This window comes from Peromyscus californicus, unplaced genomic scaffold (assembly GCF_007827085.1).
Source record: "Peromyscus californicus insignis strain IS unplaced genomic scaffold, ASM782708v3 Scaffold_17__1_contigs__length_78620276, whole genome shotgun sequence".
NCBI classification, from domain to species: Eukaryota; Metazoa; Chordata; class Mammalia; order Rodentia; family Cricetidae; genus Peromyscus; species Peromyscus californicus.
In genome coordinates, this window is record NW_026294469.1 from 12903688 (window position 1) to 12926501 (window position 22814).

The 22814-nt window shown below is 37.2% G+C and overlaps 1 protein-coding gene across 5 annotated transcripts in view; it reads right to left on the reverse strand.

Moving 5' to 3' along the window:
* The window catches only part of Nol4 (nucleolar protein 4), a 322474-nt gene that overhangs the window by 212349 nt on the left and 87311 nt on the right, over positions 1-22814 (reverse strand). Inside the window, exon 3 of one of the 5 annotated variants that reach the window (XM_052741640.1) lies at positions 22541-22603. The exons of 3 other annotated variants lie outside the window; for them this stretch is intronic. In XM_052741640.1, coding sequence (XP_052597600.1) covers positions 22541-22603 — 63 coding nt within the window. The remainder of the gene's footprint in view (positions 1-22540; positions 22604-22814) is intronic. One more of the 5 variants, XM_052741638.1, reaches the window with a different exon arrangement.

Sequence of the window (22814 nt, forward strand, 5' to 3'; positions counted from 1 at the left end):
TATATATATAACATACAAAGAAGAATGAAATAAAATATCTTTTAAAAAGAAAGAGAAATTATCAATAGGAGGAAAGTTGGAAAAGTCACAAATTCATGGAAATTAGTTAACAAATTTCTAGGCAATGAATGGGTAAATAAATTTAAAAGGGAAAATACCTTGAAACAACTGAAATGGACAAACAAACCAAATGGTTGGCATACAAGACAAAGGGCTCTAAGAGAAAAGTGTTAGTGACAAACACCTGCATTATAATTAAAAAGGAAAGGTTTCAAACAAACAGCCTTATAGCTGAATAATATAGAAAAGGGTGCAAAACTGTCAACCATGGTTGAAGGAGAAAGCGGCCATGCTATAAAAAGACTATATAAATCCATGTACAGCAAACCACCCCTAAGATAATACGCAAAACAATCATTTGGATTGTAGAAAAAAATGAGCACAACAAAGAGGCCACAGAAAGAACTACAAATTTGAAATGAAAAATCAAAATTGTCTCTGTTTATGGATGGCATGATTTTTACATGTACAGACAACTGTAGACTCCATCAAAAGCTGTTAGTTAAATTCAGGAAACATGCAAGATAAAAGATGGCATTAAAAAACCAGTTGTATTTCTACATATAAAAACTATCCTCCAATTTATAAATACTACTTAAACAGTGTCAAAAATAAAATAAATGATATATTTAATAGAGGGTTTTAAAGTTCCATGCATTAAAAACTACAAATGTTTTTATTTATGAGATAGTGTCATACTGTACAGCTCATGCTTGACTGAAACTCACAATTTAGCCTAGATTTTCTTTAAACTCATGAAAATCCTGCTTCTGACCTCCAAATGCTAAGAATACAGGCATCAGCTACCATACACAGCTTAAGTAAGCAACAATTGATGAAGAAAATTGAAAATACCAGTAAATGGTAAAATACCCTATGTTAATGATTGAAATAATTAATTGTTTTTTGGTTGTGAGCCTAGCCTTTAACGGCTGAGCCATTAAAGTTTCCTTACCACTCAAAATGATTACTATAAAATCCCACTGGGATTCATATAATCATAAAAAAAAACCCTTAAATTTGTGTAGAATCACAAGAGGCTGTTGACATGTCAATGAAATTGAGCAAGAAGTGAATATCAAGGCATAAACTACTTGATTTCAAACTATCCTCAAAGGCTACAGCAATCAAAACAGTCTGATAGTGATGCAAATATACAGATAGATCAATGGAGTAAGATATACTGAACATAAATCCATGGATTATGATAAATTTGTCTTCAACAAATATGCCAAGAATGTACATGAAGAAAGGGCAATCATTTCAATAAGTGGTGAATAGAAAATTAGACACTAAAGAAAAAGTTAGGCCACTCCTGTGTTAAAATATCAACTCGACATGAATGGAAGACTTAAATGATCTGAAAATTTTGAAATACTAAAAAGAAATATAAGTAAAATTCTTAACAATGAGTGATGGCTTTCTAGACATGATCTCAAAAACAAAAACAAAATCACAACAAAAAATGAGATTGCAACTGATATAATTTTTTTCAAAGAAAAGGAAACCACAAATATAATGAATAATTAGCCTACGAGATGAGAGAAAATATTTGCAAACTATGTATATATAAAAGTATTAATGCTGAAAATACATGAAGAACTCAAATAACAAATAACAAAAAAAAAAAAACAGTTTTTAAAAATGCTCTGCTGTGACCTGAATCTTGCATTATTTGCAAGTTCATGTGTTTCACTTCTTAGTGCTGTGGTATTAGGAGATGAATAGGTCACAGATGGAGCCCTCATGAGAGAGACCTGAAGGATCTTTATTACTACTCTCGTCAAAGAGAATGGAAAGAGGTTGTCTTTCTCTTTTGCCTTAAACTATGTGAGGATTCTTGATTATAGCAATCATTTCACAATATATTATTATACCAAGATACCATGTCATTGACTCAAAATGGATATAATATCTTGTCATTTATTTATACACTAATAAATCTGAAAAAATAACAAGATTTAATGTTTTTTAAGAAGGCATTAAACAACAAAAAAAAAAATGTTGGAAAGACCTTACCTGATCCTGGGTTGGCAGAATTAATACTACGAAAACAACCATTTTACTAAAGTAACTTGGAGATTGAATGACATTCTCATTAAATTCTAGTGACACTCCTCATAGAACTAGGAAAAAAATTCAAATTCAAATGGTAACACAAAAGACCATAGACAGGGAAAGCAATTCTAGCCAAAAAATATCCAGGATGTATTGAACAGATAATCTCAAACTACACTACAGCACCATGATGACATAGACATCACAGTAGCAACATCAAAATAGATGTGTAGAACAACGGAACTGAATATAAAACCCACAAATCTATATTTTGACAAAAATGTCAAGAACACACACTGGATGAAAGATAAAAAGACTGAACAAGTAGTATTGGCCAACCCAGATTTCACTTTCAGAAGTATGAAAATATGTCCATATCTCTCACTTTGAATAATGATCAATTCAAAATGTATCCATTTTTGATACATTAATTTAAAATGTGGAATGCTGAAACCACCATAGGGAAACACTTCCAGATAAAGGCTTATGTAATGACTCTCTGAAAATAAGACTGTAATAGCAGAGGAAATATGTCAAAAGTGACTAATGGGGTTACATTAAATGACAAAGGTTCACAGCAAAAGAAACCATCAATAGACTAAACACACAGACAACCTACAAAATAAAAAAAAAATCCAACTACACTTCAGACAGGGTGTTAAGACCAGAAAGAAAGAAATAAGTACAAAACTTAAACATAAAAAGTCTAAAACTACCCATCAACTAATGAGTCAACGAATTAAACAGACAGTTCTCAAAAGAATAAACATAAATGATTACTATACATTGTTTAAAGTGTCTTATGCCCTTAACTAGGGAAATGCAAGTTAAAACTCACTCTCATCTGAATGGTTGTGATCAAAAAAATAACAACAGGCTATTTTGAGATGATGTGGGAAAAGAGGGACCCATTATAAACATCAGTGTGGAAGTTTTCAGAACATCAAAAGTAGAACTACCATATGACACAACTGTACAATTTGAGCATGTACCCAAAGAACTCATCAACAGATAGATGGACACTAAAACTCTGAAACATACATGTGATGGATTTTTATTCAGCCATAAAGAAAAATATGGACTCTTCATAAAATGAATAGATCTGGAAATTACTACATTGAGTGAGGTAACAAAATTCAGAAACAGGAATATTGCATATGTATTTGCAAATCCTAGCTTTGACCATCACATATAGGTAAATATTTAGATGCATAAGTACAAACCAAGAAACTAAAAAGGGTACCATGATGGTGGACAAAAGTGTGAGGAAGTGGGTAAGCAGTAATATAGTCCTTGTAACCAGAAAGTACAAAGGACACTACCAGGGTTGAAAGAGTAGGGGAAACAGATGGAAGAAGGGACTGTGAATGGGAGGATCAACCAACACAAAGTATATATGAAAACACCAAAATGAAAAATATTACTTTGTATGTTAACTAAAAAGCAAACAAAACCCACAAACTCTGAGGCAACATTCTTAACTTAGGTTCACAAAATATATCTTTATAAATAAATTTTAAAACTCTTAAATTACCTATATTTGAGAAATTAAATTTAACAGAATCTGTAGACAAAATATTCTCACTTGATCCTGTGGATATCATTCTTTAGTGTTATGAACAATAATTTTAAAAGATTGCTAAGAAGCCCCTTTGAATATGAGGCATATGGTAAGGGCCCCTATGGCCATGCCAATGAAAGCACTATTTACATTGGCTGATAGGGAATTTTTAAAACATTAAGTCAACTTTAAATGGGTATTCATAAGTAGCAATGCATTTCAGAGATAAGTTCTTGGCTGACTGGGGTGTGTCCTTCACGTCTGACTGTTCAATAAAGCCCCAACACCCTTCCTGTGATAAATAACAACAGTTCCAAGTAAAACTATAGCTATGTTGGTAAATGGCTCAGTAAAGTTCTTGCCAGGCAAGTATGAGAACCTGAGCTCAGATCCCCAGCATTCATGTAGAACGCTGGGTGCCAGTGCACACTTGTACTTCTACCACTGGGAAGGTGTAGGCAGCAAAAACCCTGGAGTCTGCTGCATAGGCAGCCTGGAAGAACTCGTGAGCTGGAGGTTCAGTAAGAGACCATGCTGTGGGATGGTCTGTATGTCAAATGTGTTGCTGATTGGTCAATAAATAAATCACTGATTGGCCCGTGGCCAGGCAGGAAGTATAGGCGGGACAAGGAGGAGAATAGAGCTGGGAAGTGGAAGGCTGAGTCAGAGAGACACTGCCAGCCGCCATGATGAGAAACAGCACGTGAAGATGCCGGTAAGCCACAAGCCACGTGGCAAGGTATAGATTTATAAAAATGGATTAATTTAAGCTGTAAGAACAGTTAGCAAGAAGCCTGCCACGGCCATACAGTTTGTAACCAATATAAGTCTCTCTGTTTACTTGGTCGGGTTTGAGCGACTGTGGGATTGGCAGGTGAGAGAGATTTGTCCTGACTGTGGGCCAGGCAGAAAAACTTAAGCTACAAGACCATGTCTCAAAAAGTAAGATATACAATGGTGAGGAAGAAGAAAGTTTCCATCTCTGGCCTCTACATACAGGTACACATGCACCTACACACACATACATGCAACACATACATTCACATGCACACACACACACACACACACACACACACACACACACACATACACACACATACACACACAATTTTAAACAGAAAAAAACTATAAATATAAAACAAAACCAAAATATTAGAGGCTAGATGTCCATGTTGATAGTAAAGCCATTATGTCACAAAGGTGAGGTCCATCCCTAGCACTGGAGAAAATAAAACCTACAAAGAAAAAAACCTAAAGTTGAAAATATTTATTTATTCAGATATTGTATCTAGCATCCTATCAATACTATAACTAATTGCATAATTACATATGTATATGCAATTCAAATATTATATTATGGTATTAATATAATATTACGTGTTATATTCATAAATGTCTATTTGCTTGATTTCTTTCTCTAAAGTGACCACATCCGTGCTTCTGGTTCAGGCACCAGGAGTCATCTCTATTCGTGTCCTCCTATTCCTTTGAGGCAAAATCATTCCCTAAAGCCAGGGCTCATGCATTCTAAGCTGGGTTGGAAGCCAGCCACCATCTCAAACTCCTCTTTTCTTTGTGGCCCTTAGAGCTAGGTTTACAGGCATGTGCAGGACTCACAGCTTGTTTAGCAGGTGCTGGGACCAACTCTCCATTACTCATAACTATAACAAATACTCTTCACTGCTGAGCTATCTCTCTAGCCCCCAAATTGGATGACAGCTTTTTTTTGTGAACTGAAGAATAAAACTATAAAAAGCCCATAGGAACTGGCTCCAAAAGACTATGAGACCAAAGAAAGAGGCAGCCAGATTCAGGACAAAAGCATGGTCCTGGGTGGCAATGTTAATGAATTCCCACAATTTGGGTAGAATATATAAACAATGTACTCAAGACAAAAGTGACATTATCCAAGCCAGCACATACCTTTGGTATATCTGAAGATAACAGAGCACAGTCAGGTCCATTTTTAGCACTAGAGTCTGGTAAAGCTCCACTCAAATGGATATGTCTATGTTTAGTATTTGTGGAAAACTGTGTAAGGGCAATTGGCCAGGACTACTCAGGAACAACCACAGCAGGTATGACTCAAGATGACTATAACTGTGTCATGTTGAGTCCACAGAACTACTTAGGAAAAATAATGACAAACTGATCCACCTGCAAGATCAGCTCAATGATCAAGCTGTAAAGGGGTCACTTCTGCTTTTCCCTCTTGATGTTTAACAAAAACAAAACAAGCTAACCATTAAGAACATATTTTTGAGAAGTCCACTGACAAAGATTGTAACTGAAAGAAAAAGGGCACTCTGCCTTGCCAATCAATGTCCTGTAGTTGGGAAGAAAAGAGATCCGGTATTTAAAATCAGATTCCAAGCCGGGCGGTGGTGGCGCACGCCTTTAATCCCAGCACTCGGGAGGCAGAGCCAGGCGGATCTCTGTGAGTTCGAGGCCAGCCTGGGCTACCAAGTGAGTTCCAGGAGAGGCGCAAAGCTACACAGAGAAACCCTGTCTCGAAAAACCAAAAAAAAAATCAGATTCCAAATGCTGTTGACCTCCCATCCAACACAGTAAAATGAAAGGCAGAAAATCGAGTACCAAAAAGAATTGAAATCAAGAAACCAGCTGTAAGGAAACCAACTTGCAAAACTTATCCGGTAAATTCAGCAGCAAATAGTACCAAAATGTTTTTGACATGAAACTATGTTAATGTGATTGGTCGTAGGGAAGCCAGAGGTCCACATTAGGAGTCTTCCTCAATCATTGTCTAACTTATTTTTTGAGACAGGTCTGTAACTGAACCTTTAGCTTATCCATTTGACGACCCAGAGAGTCTCAGGGCTCCCACTGACCTCCATTCCAGTGATGGGATTATAAGCATGCATCCCCACATTCAGCATTTGGCATAGGTGCTGGGACTGAGGCTCAGATAGTCCTGCTTATGGGCAATCGCTTTACCTACTGAGACATGGCCCTTTACATACACTTTTTAAATATGATAATTTTTTATTTAAATAATAAATTGTTAGTCCAACTTGGATCTAAACATGTAAATGTAAAGGTTAAACTAATTAGAATCATTTAATAACAAGTAATTGTCTTGCTGAATTTTTCTAACTTTGTGTCTCATGGTTGTATAACTCATCTTTATTTCACTAACTCAAGACACAAAGTACTGAAAACCGAGAGAAAAACTTATACCAGAGAATTTGAAGTGAGATTATTTGTCCCATGATTTCATTCTCAATACCAACCATCTTTATCTAACATCAAATGAATTACATGTCTCCTTTCGGCAGAAAGACTATTCATCTTGTACATAAGCACACAGTTCTCAGGTCCACGAGTGTAAAGTATTAATCATTCTCATGATTAAGATTCACACAGATTATATGATACCATGACTTGGTCCAGACATGTTACAGAGGAAATCCTTACTAACCCATTAATGTACAGTTCCATTTCCCATTTAACCCTCTCAATAGTCCTATGAACAGATCTCTATTCCTCTATGACAATTCTTCTGAAAAAATGAGAAATCTATGCTTCAGAGGGATGTGTGTCTTGCAATCAAATGCAAGGCAAGGTTTGACAATGTTGTTTCGGGTTTGTCTATTGGGTTACTCTAAATTATATGCACCTCTGGTAACTCTCACTTAAAAGGATGCAGAACACAATGTCAGAAAAGTAACCTTAGAGTGCAGGGTAAGTATTCTAACATGTTTACAATGTCTGCTGGCATGAGGTTCTGTATATATATAAAATGCTCTAACTCATTTGGGTTCAGTATTCTCAACAGGAGGTGACAACTCTAACCTGGTCTCAGTTTCCAATTTTCATGAGAAAAGCATCAGAATACCTAGTAACATGCAGAATTCTACCTGAAAGAATTTAACTGACAATCGTGTTCCAGAAGAACTGGCAGCTAAAGTTATGGCTTATCAGTAATGGCATATTATTCTAACATCGAGAAACAGGACTTCTGATATTAATGCAGTGAGTTAAAGGAATTAAGTCATTTTCTTTTCTAAAGGAACAGGATTTCATCTAGGCATCGGACATTTGCATTTCTTATTTGCACCTGGTTTATTTAATTAATCAGGGACAAACACAATAAAACTACGTCAGGATACCATTTCAACCCAATCAGAATGGCTACCATTCAAGCTAGAGGCCCATGCCTATAACCCCAACACTCAGGAGACTGAAGCAAGAGAGTTTCTGTGAAGCCAGATTGCAAAAGGTGGTGAATTCCAAACAAACCCGGGTATAGGGTGAAACTTCATCTCAAAACAGAAAGGAAAAAAGGAAGGAGGGAAGAAGGGAGAGACAGAGGGAAAGAAAAAAATGACAGCAAATGCTGTTAAGACGAAGGTCAAAATGAGCCTGTCTACATGGCTGGTCTATGCTATGCAGCTATTAGTGCCACCAAGGCTCTCAGTATGAAAGTTCACCAATGAAGCAGAAGCAGAATTGCCACATGATCCAGGTACACCACTGCTGGGAATATATACATATATATATATACACATGAAGGAATCAAAGGCATCATAGCATGGAGATCCTTGCACTAACATATTACTACAGCATTATTCTTCAAGCCAAAATAGGGAACTGAACTGAGACCTAGTAACAGATGGATGGATAAGGAAAATATATAATGCATATATACAGCCATAGAGAAGAATAAAAATATGTCATTTGCAGGAAAATGGTAAGCAAATTAGACAGGCAAATACATGTGTCCTTTCATATGTACAAACTAGATATATGTGCACATGTATGTGTGCATATACATGGCGTGTAAACAGAGGGGGACTTAGGAAAGGAAAGTATTCAAAGAGAGAAAAGAGGAGAGAAGGGAGAACTAATGTGTTGAGGAAGAGAATCCAGCATGTGTTTTTCTGTAATTTTATGTGTTTTAATTAAATTTTAAATCGACTCATGTCATTTATATATGACCTCAAAGCAGGAATGTGGAGTATTTGGGGGTTGGAAGGGACCAGTAGTAAGGAGGAGAGGACAATAGGAATAAAGAGGTAAATATGATGGGTGTATGTGTGTGCAAACATATATAAATATCTGAAACTGTCATACAGAAACCCACTATTTTGTACATTAACTCAAAATAATACTAATTTCAAAAGTTAACAAAAAGGAGAATGCAGACTTCTGGTTAGATACCAGTCTTAGCCTAAGATTTGAAGTCAATGAGCTGAAAAAGCTCTAAAGCAGGGAGAGTTGTAAGCATGGACCGCTGTTTCAGAGAACACCAAACAGAACCCAGCAAACCACAAGATTTTGTATTCAGTACTGTACCGTGTTGACCCAAGCACACCAGAGACTACCCTCCACTTAGGAAGGCGCAGTCTTACAGTCACTCACGTGGGAAGCTGGCTTTGGTTTGCCTGCAGTACTACTAACCAAACCAAGAGCTTCCGGCATGGTAGACAAGCATTCCGCCACTGAGCCCATCAGTGACAAAGAAGCAATACGCTGTGCGGGTAGAATGTGACCCTTTTCAGATACTGAGCTAGAAAGCAATGAAAACTTCTTATAATCACATTAATGTATAAAAATTATATCTATGTTAATTTACATAATAGGAATTAACACCTTTGAAAATCACAACTTTTTCCTGTTATTGCACAGCATGCCCTCAGAGGTCAAACCTCTGTATTTTTCTTTTATGAAACCTTATTCATAATAGGTGAAGAATAAATTACATAATGATCACCTAGTGAAATTCTTTTCGCTTCCTTTGAGAAAACATCTATAATAAACCACCTGCAATGTATATATTGTGATAGTGCAGATGTAGAAAACAGTATTTTTAAATTAAGTTAAATAGAATTGAAAAGAATGTATAAATACAAATCTTATTCATATCTGTAAAGTCACATACAGTGGTGTGAAGCATGATCCTAATTAGTCTTATTAGTTAAAAACCAGGAGTCAAATATCGGGGTAATAACTCAAAAGATTAGAGAAGCAAAGGACCAGCCCCTGGTGCCTTCTTACTTCTCCCGAGCCTCTGATGGAATGGGGTGAGATCTTGTCTCTACAAATCCTCAGACCAAATGTGGAGAGGGGAGGTCCTGTCTCTAGGAATCTCAGACTGAATGGGCGAGAGATCCTTTCTCCACCCACCTTATAGTCCCCTCTCCACCTCCCTGTGCTGGGATTAAAGGCCTGAGCCACCACAGCCTAGCTCTGTTTCTCTTTTAGACTGGTTCAATCTCCTGTAGCTCAGAGTGGCCTTGAACTCTTGAACTTCCTGCTTCCTCCTCCCAAGGGTGGGATTAAAGGTGTGTGCCACCACTGCCCCGCCTTTATGGTTAACTAGTGGCTAGCTCCACCCTCTGACCCCCAGGCAAGCTTTATTTGTCAGAACACAAACAAAATGTCACACAACCGTGGTGTACAGAGAGAGTCCTGTCTAAAGAAGAGAGACCTCAGCCTGGGCAGCACTGCCAACTGAGTAAGTCTCAACCTTTACTTTACATGTCATGTGAATTACAACATTTCATAGAAGGGACTTAAGACTGAAATGCCTATAGTACTCTCACATTTGACAAAGAGTGAAATTTTAAATGACGCCTGACATGCTTATAAGATGTTACAAAATGAAGATGCTAAGGAAAGAAGAGCTATGTGCACCATTTTGCTGCTGCCGAAGAAATAATTTTCAACGATGTATAAGAAATGAATACCCATAAAAATTAAGACATTTCTCAGCTGAGATGCAGTTGCTCTGCGTCTTATTGAATGGATAATCACAGTAATTATTAACTAATGCTGCTAGATAAGGTTCTAAGAACTAATGTGACTAAATAGGCCACATTATTTGAATCACCTATTGGTAATTACTTAATTAATTTTGCAGTGGTTTTTGAAAGCTACTGTGATGAAGATTCAACATGTAACATCTGCTAAGTGAAAAGTGTGGAAATAGCCACAGTCAATTAGGCCAAAAGTCAGGCATGCCAACCTGCCAATCAAAATGTGTTCACATAGGGACCATGAACTTAGCTTCGAAACTCTTTTGGAATGGCCGTGCTGTGTTGTATCTATATGTTCTATAAATCCTTGCTAATGACCAACTGAATTTCTGTGTCTTCATGATATATCTAATGTCAAAACCAGTGTGCTGGTAGACTGGCCTATCAACCCAAGCCCACCACTGCTGACCTGTGGAGTGCTCTCATGTTTGGTTTGGGTTTCTCTCAGTCCTGCAGTACTGCCGGCTTTGCTCTTCCTGGCTAAACACTATTATCATTTCTCCAGTTTGCTATTTTCACCACATTTTCTTTATTTCTTTCTTTAATCACTTCCTAGATTTAATCTTGTCATTTTTCATCAGTTCATCAGGCAGTTTGTACTTATCTGAGCCAGGGAAGGATGACTTAGCCCAACCAGGCATATGTAGAGATCGTTTTTATTTTTTATTCGTGTGTGTGTGTGTGTGTGTGTGTGTGTGTGTGTGTGTGTGTGTGTGCATATGTGTCTTTGTGTGCATATGTCATGTATGGATGGGTGCCTACAAAGGACAGATAAATGCATTAGATCTTCTAGAACTGTAGTTACAAGTTGTTGTGAATCAGCTGATGTGGTTTCTGGAGCCAAAATCAGGTCATGTGGAAGAATAGCAATCTCTCCAGACTCTGAATGTTAAATAAAAATAAGATTTCTAGACAAAACATAAGTAACTCAATGTCACTTGATATGTGGGTTAGCGTCTGAAGGTTTTTGTTGTTTCAAATTTAAAACACATTATTTGGTCAGGAACATTGGAGAATCTGAGAACAGAAATGTGAGTCAAGGTGTGCAGAAGTAATATGGGAACAGTCTGTTGACAATCTTAAGTAAGCATATTAATATGAAATAATGTTTTATATCTTTAAACCACATACTTCACACTATAAACTGTCATATCCACACATTCATGACATATGATTGATTGTTGCTGGTCTTCATTGTATTTGTTATTATTGCAGTCCACTAATTGCCTTGATAATTCCTAATGGGATATACCACGAAATATGAAAGCACTGGTTGAAAAGGAAAGTCATGCATCTCTCTATCCAAAAGCTTTTGTGTGGTGCTGAGAGAAGGTGGTGGGAAGTGGCCAGATTTAAAATGAAAGTTGGCAAAGCCAACAGAAGACTAAAGGGAGCAGGAATATTTCTAGACACTCCAGGTCATTTTTTTCAAACAGCTAAAAGTAATTTGAAGATTTGAGGCAAATGCTTCAAATTTGGTGTGAAATGCAAGAAATAATGGAATGTGGTACAGGGGCAAAAAAAAAGTCAGTTTTCTGCGGAGACATAGGAAGGCTCAGAAAGTCACTGCAGGCCCTCAAGAGGCAAACACACAGAGGAAACAATCCCAGAGCATGGCAGATGAATCTTCAACTACATCATCCTCCCCAGAAAAGCAAGGATAAAAGAGAAGTAAAATGTGACTCAAGTTAAATGATAAGCATTTTTATTGGAAATAATTTTACTTTATTAATTAGACCTCAAATAGAGATACACTGCTTTATAAGGAAAATGTTCTTCTATTTGCACATACATGTGCATGTGTGCAGATTTACGGGCACATATATGGAGGCCAGAGGACAACATTGGGTGTCATTTGCCTCTTTATAGACAGATTCCCTCACTGGCCTGGGACTCACCAAGTAGTCTAGGATGGCTGGCCAGAGGGCCTGGGAATCCATCCGTGTCTACACCCGAAGTCTGGGAGCACAAGCTTGAGCCACTGCACAAGTTTTTGGTTTTTGGGTTTTGTTTTTTTCCAGACATGGTTTCTCTGTTTAACAGCTCTGGCTGTCTAGAACTCACTGTAGACCAGGCTGGCCTCAAACTCACAAAGATCAATCAGCCTGCCTCTGCCTGCCAGGTGCTGGGATCAAAGGTGTGTGCCACCACCACCCTATATTTTTTTTTAACAAGGGTTCTGGAGATCAAACTCAGGTCATATTTGGCAGATATTATTGACCCAAGAGCTTTCTTTCCTCTTTCCTTTCTTATAATAATGAGCTTTATTTTACAATAATTAAAATAATCAAGCGTGGTCATATCATAATTCAAATAAACCAAAAGGTGCTTCCCTAAAGTTAACAGTGCCATTTTGTGTCATCTCTTGTTGAGGACTACTGGGCTTCTAGGAACAGATTGCTGGAAAAGAGAATTCTGACACTAGATGAATAAAATATGAGCAGATGGGCCCTGGAAAAGGTTTTGTTCATACGTGGTTCCTAATAGTAAAATGAAAGAATCCCTAAATATTGAGTGAAAATAGGACTCAGCAAAGCCAGTGTTCATAGAATTCCCAGAAGCATGAAGAACTACATTAAAATACGTGATTGTGTGCATAAGAGTAGAAAATAGACTTCTACTGCCCCTGAGGAGTGAGTAGAGTATGATGCAATCCTGCATCCGCTGGGGCTAGGGGAGATGGACAGACAGGCTCCTCCCTGCTCTAGTGTTCTCTGTCGCATTCCTGTTCCCCTCTATTTCTTTCTTTCTTTTTTTTTTTTTTTTTTTTTTTTTGGTTTTTCGAGACAGGGTTTCTCTGTGTAGCTTTGAGCCTTTCCTAGAACTCCCTTTGGAGACCAGACTGGCCTCGAACTCACAGAGATCCGCCTGCCTCTGCCTCCCGAGTACTGGGATTAAAGGCGTGTGCCAACACCGCCCGGCCTCCTGCTCCCCTCTAAGCCTGTGCCCTTCCTGTGCGCTGCCAGTCCAGGCAGCATCAGCGATTTCCTGGGTGCGTGCATGCCAAGTATACAGCTGTTGCAAATACCCAGCATGGGCAAGTGAGCCATCTTAAGGTGATGGAAACAGATGAAGTGTAGGGTTGGAGATACTATCCAGTGGTTAAGAGTGCTCAGAGCACCGGCAGAGGACAATTCAGTTCCTAGTCCCCACAAAAGGTGGCTAACCACCACCTGTAACCCCCATTCCAGGGGGATCTGATGCCTCTGGCCTCCACTAGGACCTGCACTAATATGCACACACCTACACACGGACACATAGACCTATGCCTAATGAAAAGTAAAAAATAAGCTTTTTTTAAAGAACAGATGAAGTTTAGATTTCAGACTCTAGGAGCTGGAGATACGGTTCAACCAATAGGAGCAGTTGCTGCTCTTGCAGAAGGCCTGGACTTGATTCCCAGCACCTACGTGGCAGCCCATACAGTCTGTAACTCCAGTACCGTGGGATTTGATGTCCTCTTCTGACCTCTGTGGGCATCATATATGCATGCTGCATATACATACATGCAGGCAAAACACTCGTACGCGTTAGATACAAATAAATAAACCTTTGACTATGAGACTCAGCTAATGAGTTGGGTCCTTTGGTACCACCCGTGTTTGCTTACACAGGCAAGGTTCGGAGCATGACAGGATGGTAATGCACCATGGAGGCAAAATGTGTTATCTGAATTTTTCAATCGCTCAACATCTGGAAAATGAGATTTTTAGAGACACTACATAAAGAACTTATCACACGGTTCCCTTTAGAAAACGTTGCATATCTGGGATGCTCACAATGATTGCAGGTGAGTTTTCAAGCAATGAATAGAATTGTTCTGATTTCCACCATGCCAGGGGGCTGTGTTTCTGAAAATGCAATCTTAAGGAAGACTCTTTTAATGGCCTGTAGTACTTATGGAAATACCACCTGTCTGCCTCTACCACCTCTTCTTGGAAGATACTGTTTTATAATACATATAATGTAATAACTATACTAATATTTACACACCTACTGGATTTATCTAGCAATAGCTATCTTGTTTACATGTTCTATACCAAAGTGAAAAGAAAGGAAATACTCAGTACAAACTTCAAATTCTCAGAAGCCTCTAAGTCACCGTTTCAGCTTCTTTACAGACATCTTTACTAATCACGACAGTGTCTAAGTGTGCTCAAGTACAGCGTGATGCCTGCTGACCATGAGAAGACATAGCCTGAGGGGAGAGATCTGCATGAGGAGTAGCACAGAAAAAAAATAGGTAAAAAAAACTCATTAATTTTTCATTTATCATGAAATGAATATAACTGATTTTCATAATCCTGGTAAAAGCCCTTCTCAGTTCAGGGATTGGAATGCCTAAATGCCTAGGAGGTGATGTCTGTAGGTCACTGGGAAGCATAGTTTCCATGAAAGAAAACAGACTTTTCATCACAAACGTAAATAGAAACATCTATTTCTCTCGCTTCTTCCCACATAAACAATACTTTATTTTTTAGGAAAAAAAAATCATATCATTTCAATAATGACTACAGTGTTTGAAGCAAGTATTGTGTTTACCTGTACATATATGATTTATGGTCTTCAAAATAGCAACTTCAAAGTAATCACATGCCATGCTAACAGCATAGAATTTCCACTCTCAGGATATAGACTCAAATTTTGTTGGCATCATAGCTGCTAACGTTCTTTCTATTACCTCATGCTAGTTCTTGAAATTATATCCCATACCAATTCAATACCAGATAACCATTTAGACATATGCACACGTTGCCTTGAGAAATTCGGGGCTTTATTTAGTATAACATGATGGTACCCAGGAAAGAATAAGCCTCGGAAGTGAGTGGGAAACCCTTCCAGTATTAACCATGCCTAGTACTTTTTGAAGCTGCAGTATCTCACTTTCACCACTAGGGCGCACTGACGTTGCAATTTACTAGGTAGACGCAGCGTTAACGGAAATTCTCACACAGGTTGAGTTCCTTCAAGAAATGTTCATTTGGACATTATTATTTAATAAGAAATTCATTTGTGAAATATAATTTGATGCATTTATGACATATAATGTGATATTAGTCAATGATTAAATTGCTTCTGTAAGTTCTCACATCTTTTGGCTGATTCCACTGACAGCAAAAATAACTCCAGAGTATCAAAGATCTGGGTGACGTCTCTGCCACTGTTATAGATAACACTATGTCAGTTTTGATAAGTGAAGCAAACTGACCTTCTGATTTAGGATTGATACTAGATGAATTAAATGGCCGTGTCAATGACTCCGTTTTAGTTGCTTCCTCCCACCTTAGGGTTTTTCTACATGTTTTATTAGGTTGAATAAATAATAAGTTGTAGTTGTCCCCAGATAGACTGTCTTAACATAAAAAAAAGAATGCAACACTATGTGTGTGATTTTTAAATTTAATCTTTTTCCAATATGCCGAACAAAATGGGTAACACCTCAATATGAGTGTGTGTGTATACTGGTGTGTACACAAGGGTGTGTGTGTGTGTGTGTGTGTGTGTGTGTGTATGCAGGTAAAAAATATGTAGTAGATGCATTTGAAAGTCACAATAGACTGGACTCACCTCAGAAGTGGCACCATTATTTAATGTGTACAGTTGAAATGAACTGGTCAATGCAAGGGATAGTCATAAATAGTCACAATACTTCCAGTATTAAAGGAGAATCAATGCTTTCCCAGAGTCAGTCAAAGAAAAATCCCTGCCCTACATTAAATTTTGTTTTATTTAAATAGCGTTCCAAAACTGTGTGAAGTGAGGGACAGTACTCACTTATTCCATCAACTGCTGCACACCATGTTCACAGCAGTCGGGTGTAGCCAGAAATTTACTCCATTATTACTGTTTTATCCAAACCATTCATATTATTTGGTCAACAAGGCAAAATCTTCATAGATTATAACTTCTCCTTTCTGCATTTATTAAGCATACAATAGGAGCCTGGCATTTTACAGCAGTATCAAAGAAATTTGGGTTCTCCACCTTAGCCACTTATAAAAATGAAGAAAATAACCTCAAAAAATTTCCTGTAAGCTACCTATAATTGAACAATATTTACCTATAAACTCTCCATGAAACTATGAAAATGTTTTCAAGATATTCATTTATTGTTTTCAATGGTATTGATTAATTTGGAATAGTGTACTATTGCTTTTCCCTGTCTCAGATATCCAGAATGGCTGTTTATTTAAGGCACTAGAATCTCTAATAATAAGTGAAATAAGTAATATATACTGTATAAAGTAAACAGGATGCTCCATTTGTTCGTTACTTTATGTTGATTTCTTTTCACAAGTCAAAGAACATGGCTTACAGATAGGAACTTAGTTGAAACTCAGAGAATATCTCCTGTGTCCCATTTTTATTTCAGCAGGAAACTATTATTATATTGGATCTACAGAAAAAGATGAAAAATATCAAGAAAAGTGAGAAATTTCTCTCTATCACACACATACACTCTCACACATACACACTCACACTCACACACTCACACCTACACACACACACACACACATACACACACACACACACACACCTTGTTTTCTATTCTGATAGTATGTCACACCTACAAAGAATCTTTTCTGAGGAATGTACTTAATTTTCCTGATTTTTAATCTAATGCTTTCACCTCAAAATAATGTGCTCAAATCCCTTAGAAATGTTTCTTCAAGGGATGAATTTCTCTCTTTTTGGAAAATAAAGATGTTTGAATGCTAATTTCAAACCTTTCTAACTTCATCTTGTAAACAAAGTTTTCCACTTGAGTCAGAGACAGCGTTTAGAGAGGGCATGTATCCACAGTGAGGACAGAAGCTTCGGCCATGCTTTGTCTTAGATTCCCTTGCTGGACCTATGCTTAACCCAAGCACGTCTGGCAGCTTAACTTACTTATTCTCAGCCTCCTTTTGCCTGAGAACATAGGATTGTCATATAAACAATGAGGCCAGTGGTCCAACTCAAATACATTATTAAGTTCTAAACACTAAACTTCGGGTACTGTGATAAAAAAATTAAAATATGCTTGGAGCACATAATGGTTAATCTCAGTTGACAACTTTGTGAGATCTAGAATCCCCTGGGAGATGGGATTATGGGCATGAATTCCTGTCAGAGATTATCTTGTAAAGATTATATGAAGTGAGAAGATATGCCTACTCTGGGTGGCATAAGTCCCTAGGCTGGGCTCCTGGACTGTTTTAACAAGAGAATGTGAGCTGAACACAGCATTCATGGGTATCTGCTTCCACTCTCTTCATGGAATTTGAGTAGTTCCTTCAAGATCCTGATTTCTGAACTCCCACGCTATGAGGGACTGTACCCTTGGATTGTAAACTGAAATAAAAGCTTCCTCCTTTGAACTGTTTTTGTTTTGTTTTTGTGATTTTTATCAAGGCAACAGGAAAAGATCCTAAGACAAGACCAAAGATTTCCTGGTACAAATCACAGAAATGTATACATCATGTCTTATTTGATCAGTAAATATCCAAATAGCCCTGTTCCACTGAGCACTAGCACCAAACTGCCACAATACCAGAAGTTCACAATGTCTTATGCACTTACAGCAAAGATACATGCTGTGGGTTGTTCTGTATGGCAAATGTGTTGCTGATTAGTCAATAAATAAAACACTGATTGGCCATTGGCTAGGCAGGAAGTGTAGGCGGGACAAGGAGGAGAATAAAGCTGGGAAGTGGAAGGCTGAGTCAGAGAGACACTGCCAGCCGCCACGATGACAAACAGCATGTGAAGATGCCGGTAAGCCACGAGCCATGTGGCAAGGTATAGATGAATGGAAATGGATTAATTTAAGTTGTAAGAACAGTTAGCAAGAAGCCTGCCACGGCCATACAGTTTGTAACCAGTATAAGTCTCTGTGTTTACTTGGTCAGGTCTGAGCGGCTGTGAGACTGGCAGGTGAGAGAGATTTATCCTGACTGTGGGCCAGGCAGGAAAACTCTAGCTACAGATGCAGAAGAAAACAGATGAACAAGCAGTGCGTCTACAGGACGGTCATCACTTTCAGGTCAAGGAAAAGTGCCACGGAAGTGCGCTGACATCTGCTGCTCTGGAACTTAAAGACACTTAGGGAGCTGCATATACATAATCCCAGCATAATTCTGAAAGCTTGTTTGAAAAAGTGGAGAAAAATGAACAGTCTGTGGACATAGGTATTTTCGGTCTTTCTTTGATTGCTATTTAAAAATCATACAACTGTGAAAAGCATGTTACATGCCCATTTTATCATCATCATCATCATCACCATCACCATCATCATCATCACCATGATTATCATCCCTGTAGAACTCAACACAGCAAGGCTTTTCTACCTCTGAGTGATGCCTGTGAGCCAGTCTGATTTTATGAAAGCCAGGAGCATCCCATACACTAGGCCATGACTTATGACCTCCTGTTTGCTCACGTTGGTGAGTATTTCCATTTTTTGTTCAAAGGATAACAATGGTCTCACATATTATTATCACTTTGTAAACCATTTTAAAAATAAGTGGAATAAAGCCCTGCCATGAGTTGGCAGCTCCTGGAGCCAAAAATATTTTTGAATAAATTGTTAGGACTTATTATGTTTTAGCCTCTCCACACCAAAAGGCTTGCCATTCATCATGAGTTCACAAGAACTCTGGGAGTTTCTAATATAACAGATTAGTAGAATTAAATGAAAGTTAAAATATCAATTTTAAAGGCAGATCCATAGGAAACAGCGGGTATTTGGATAAGTATAGGACAAAAGTGATGTAAACTAAAGCTTGAAAGTTGTGTGTTCTAGATACTACACAGCAAGTGTTTTCCCTAAAACTGTCAGAGAAGAAATGAAGTCCTGTGTAAATATGCTATCTCTAGGCTATTTCTCTAAAACAAAATCTTCCATTCCCATTGAAAACAAGTCTTTAAACAGCAGGTTTTATGATTGGTGATGGAGGGAGAGACTTTCTCTTTCTAGCAGTGTGGCTGATGATGAGGTGCTCCTGTGAACAAACTCCTTCACAAGCTCTTGTAAGCAACCAAGTGAAACTCATCGGGTCATCAGGAAAAAAGGATACTAAAGTAGAAGTGGGATCATGGGAAACATGGAAGGGAAAAGAGAAAATGATCAGTGAGAAAATATGATTGAAATATATTATGTAAATGCAAGAAAATTTTATGAACCCCATTGTTAACTGTCATTAATATACGCTAATAAAACATATTAAAATTTCATATTTTATTAAAGTAAATATTCTATTAAAATAACATTTTAAAATATTAAAAAATCAGTTTTAATATTTTTCAGAAAATTAAGATGATAAGTTCCTCAGAAAATTAATAAGCAAAAATTAATATTTGAATATGAAACTTTGCTATCTTGAAACCTAAACTTTAAAACCAGCAAAACCAAGGATTGAGGGACCCATAATTCTCTGTCTGGAGAGCTAAGTTAGGCCACCTGTCCTGTACACTCTTCTGCGAGGATCCCAGGAATTGATTGGGTAGAGAAAAGCATAGCACTCATCACAAAATCAACACGTGTCAAGCCATTTACATATGTGAAGTCATTTAACCCAACATGCACATCAGTACCTCTTCTCAAAGGCAAGAAGAAAATGCAAATAATTTCCTATAGCACCACAGACAGCAAATAAATGTCAACGCTGAAATTTAGAACTGTGACTGCCTGGCTTCTAGCATTTTTTTTTGATATAGCTCTCTACCATGAATTAAATAATGTCATTATTGGCATTATATGTGTGTGTATATATATATATATATATATATATATATATATATATATATATAGAGAGAGAGAGAGAGAGAGAGAGAGAGAGAGAGAGAGAGAAAGAGAGTAGTACATGTACATTTATTATTTCATACTACAAATTATGTATGTGTGTGCACACATACACATGTCGATCTTCTCACATTGATGACACTGTCTTTCCCCAGGCCCTAACTAAAAACACATTGCTGAGCAAGCAGCTGTGCTCAGCTTATGATGAAGTGGGAGGGGCAAAAGGCAGCTGGAGAACAGTGGTGTCTTCACTAAGGAATCATTTAGGTCAAAGCTAATTACAGTTAAGGACTGAAGCACAGGACAATATTCTAAATTATATATGTAAATTATTATTGTATCATTAATTCTGAAGTAATATTGCACATCGCTAAAGTGTATTTCTGTATTCAATTTTCCATAAGAAGATTTATTTTAAGCTCAAACACAAGTGCTACTTAAATGGTCCATTATGTTAATGTGGATAATTATAAGTTGACTATAGTCAAATACACTACAGGAAACATATCTGATGCTAGAGTAACTGTTAATAATAAACTTATTCAAAAATAAGAATGTCCTATAAAATAATGAGTAACTACTTAAATAATTTGTATCAAAAGACCTCATATATTCCAAAAATGTGTCATTTTTGTGGATTTTGAGAGCTCATGAGTTAGACTATAGACACCTTCCAAATTTTTCTATGGCCAAATTAGATAGAGATAAACTTTAATTGGTATAATGCCTAGATATTTCAAGGAATGATATACTGCAGATAGAAAATCAAATAGCATTCAATAGTTAATTCAATATTAAAAGACCACCATTTCCTGCAGAGTGGAAATATAGAAAGAATATTTGCAAAAAAGGCAAAGTAAACAAAATGACCACTAAATCTATTGATAATATTGTTAAGACATGGTATGCTTTTATGATTAGTTGTACAAGTATGGTTTCTTGGCCATGTAGAAAGGGGAGAAAAAGGTCAATAAACATAACTATGCATGCTCTATGTGCTAATGTGTTAGAAGGAAGAAAAAAATTGAAGTCAAATTGGAACTGTTAGCATTGCAAAAGGTTTTTAGCTAGTGAAGCCAGTGGTACCGTTGAGAACTAAGTTCTGGCCCAACAGCCTTTGACAGCACTATGCCATTCCGTTGTAATTGCACTTTAGCTTTAAGCTCCGTTAATTGCACATTTACATTAATTTTTATCATTACATTCCACGCATTGTATAGTCATGTGCACAGTTTCGCTGACATTGCAGATTTTTCCCCATACTGAATTAGAGATATAAAACGGAAACGTTTCCTAGTTAAAATTCATTTGAGAGCTAGAACTAGGAAGAACTTAAGTTACAAAGAACTTTCTTGATATTAGGACAAGGAAATAAAGCTTTCACGTGGAAATAAGAACTAAACTTGAGGAAGGAGCGGATCTCCTAATAAGACATTCTCAAGAGGAACTACAAGTTTCAGGTGCTGCTTAAGCTTTTGAGACTAGTTCCCCTACCTCAAAATGCAGAAGGGGTTTCATGAAATGTGGATACAAAATTGTATGTGTTGGAAACACAGTAACAAATTCGTTGTAAATATTTAGCATCTGTAAATTAGATTATCCACAGTCACCTAATAAAACATGAGGTGAAAGCTTGGATCTGGTATTGGCTCATGCCTCTGCTTGAATTTAAAATATCTGATAAATTCATTTTAAAGGCTAAATAATTTCAAGTTGCTTTTGGTACCACACTACCAACAATGAAGACGCTTTCTCCTCATATTTTCATTTTATTTCGTTCTTTATTTTCTTTTAATCCGATAGAATTTGTATATACCTATCACACAAAGTCCTGTCAAGTGCACATAGCTAGTTCATGAGAATGCATTATCCTAAGAGTCCACAGTTAGTGGTATTAGTAGATCAATGTATAATTTTTCTGTTACTATCCAGAGGAACAACCCTGGTTTAGGAGACAAGAGGAATGAGTATGTTCAGTGATATTAGTCTACATAAAACATCCCAAGATGCTAGGTTGCTTTCGTTAGTCATAGGAATGCCTCCTGGGGTGCATAAGTCAAAAGGAAGTTTATGTGGCAGAATTATGTAAGGAAACTTACACTAGTGCCTGCCCACAAACCATGCAATTGAGAAACAGCCAAGAAACAAAACCGTATAGAAGGAGGGATAAATAACAACATTGTATTAAGGGTTATTATGCAGCTACAAAGATTCAATATGACCCTGGCAATATAGCAAAAAATAGTTATGAAAAGAAGCTATTTCTTATGCTCAGAGCTAATTTTCAAACATATGTACCTGTATTTGAAACTTTGAGCATTTCACACATTTTTCTGTATCTGAAAAAAAAATGGATCCAGACTGATATTGTGTATCAAGATAGCTGAAAACAGTTCATATAAAGGTAGCCAAAAGCGAAGTTCAGTAAGAAGTCATAAAAAGAACATTACCCCCACTGCTGAGAAAGCTCTTATAATGTACACTTTGCTTGTATTGGCAAAAAGTAATTTACCCTTCAATGTTGCTAGAAAGGGTGAAATATCTATAGTAATACGGTTTTATAAAAATTTTA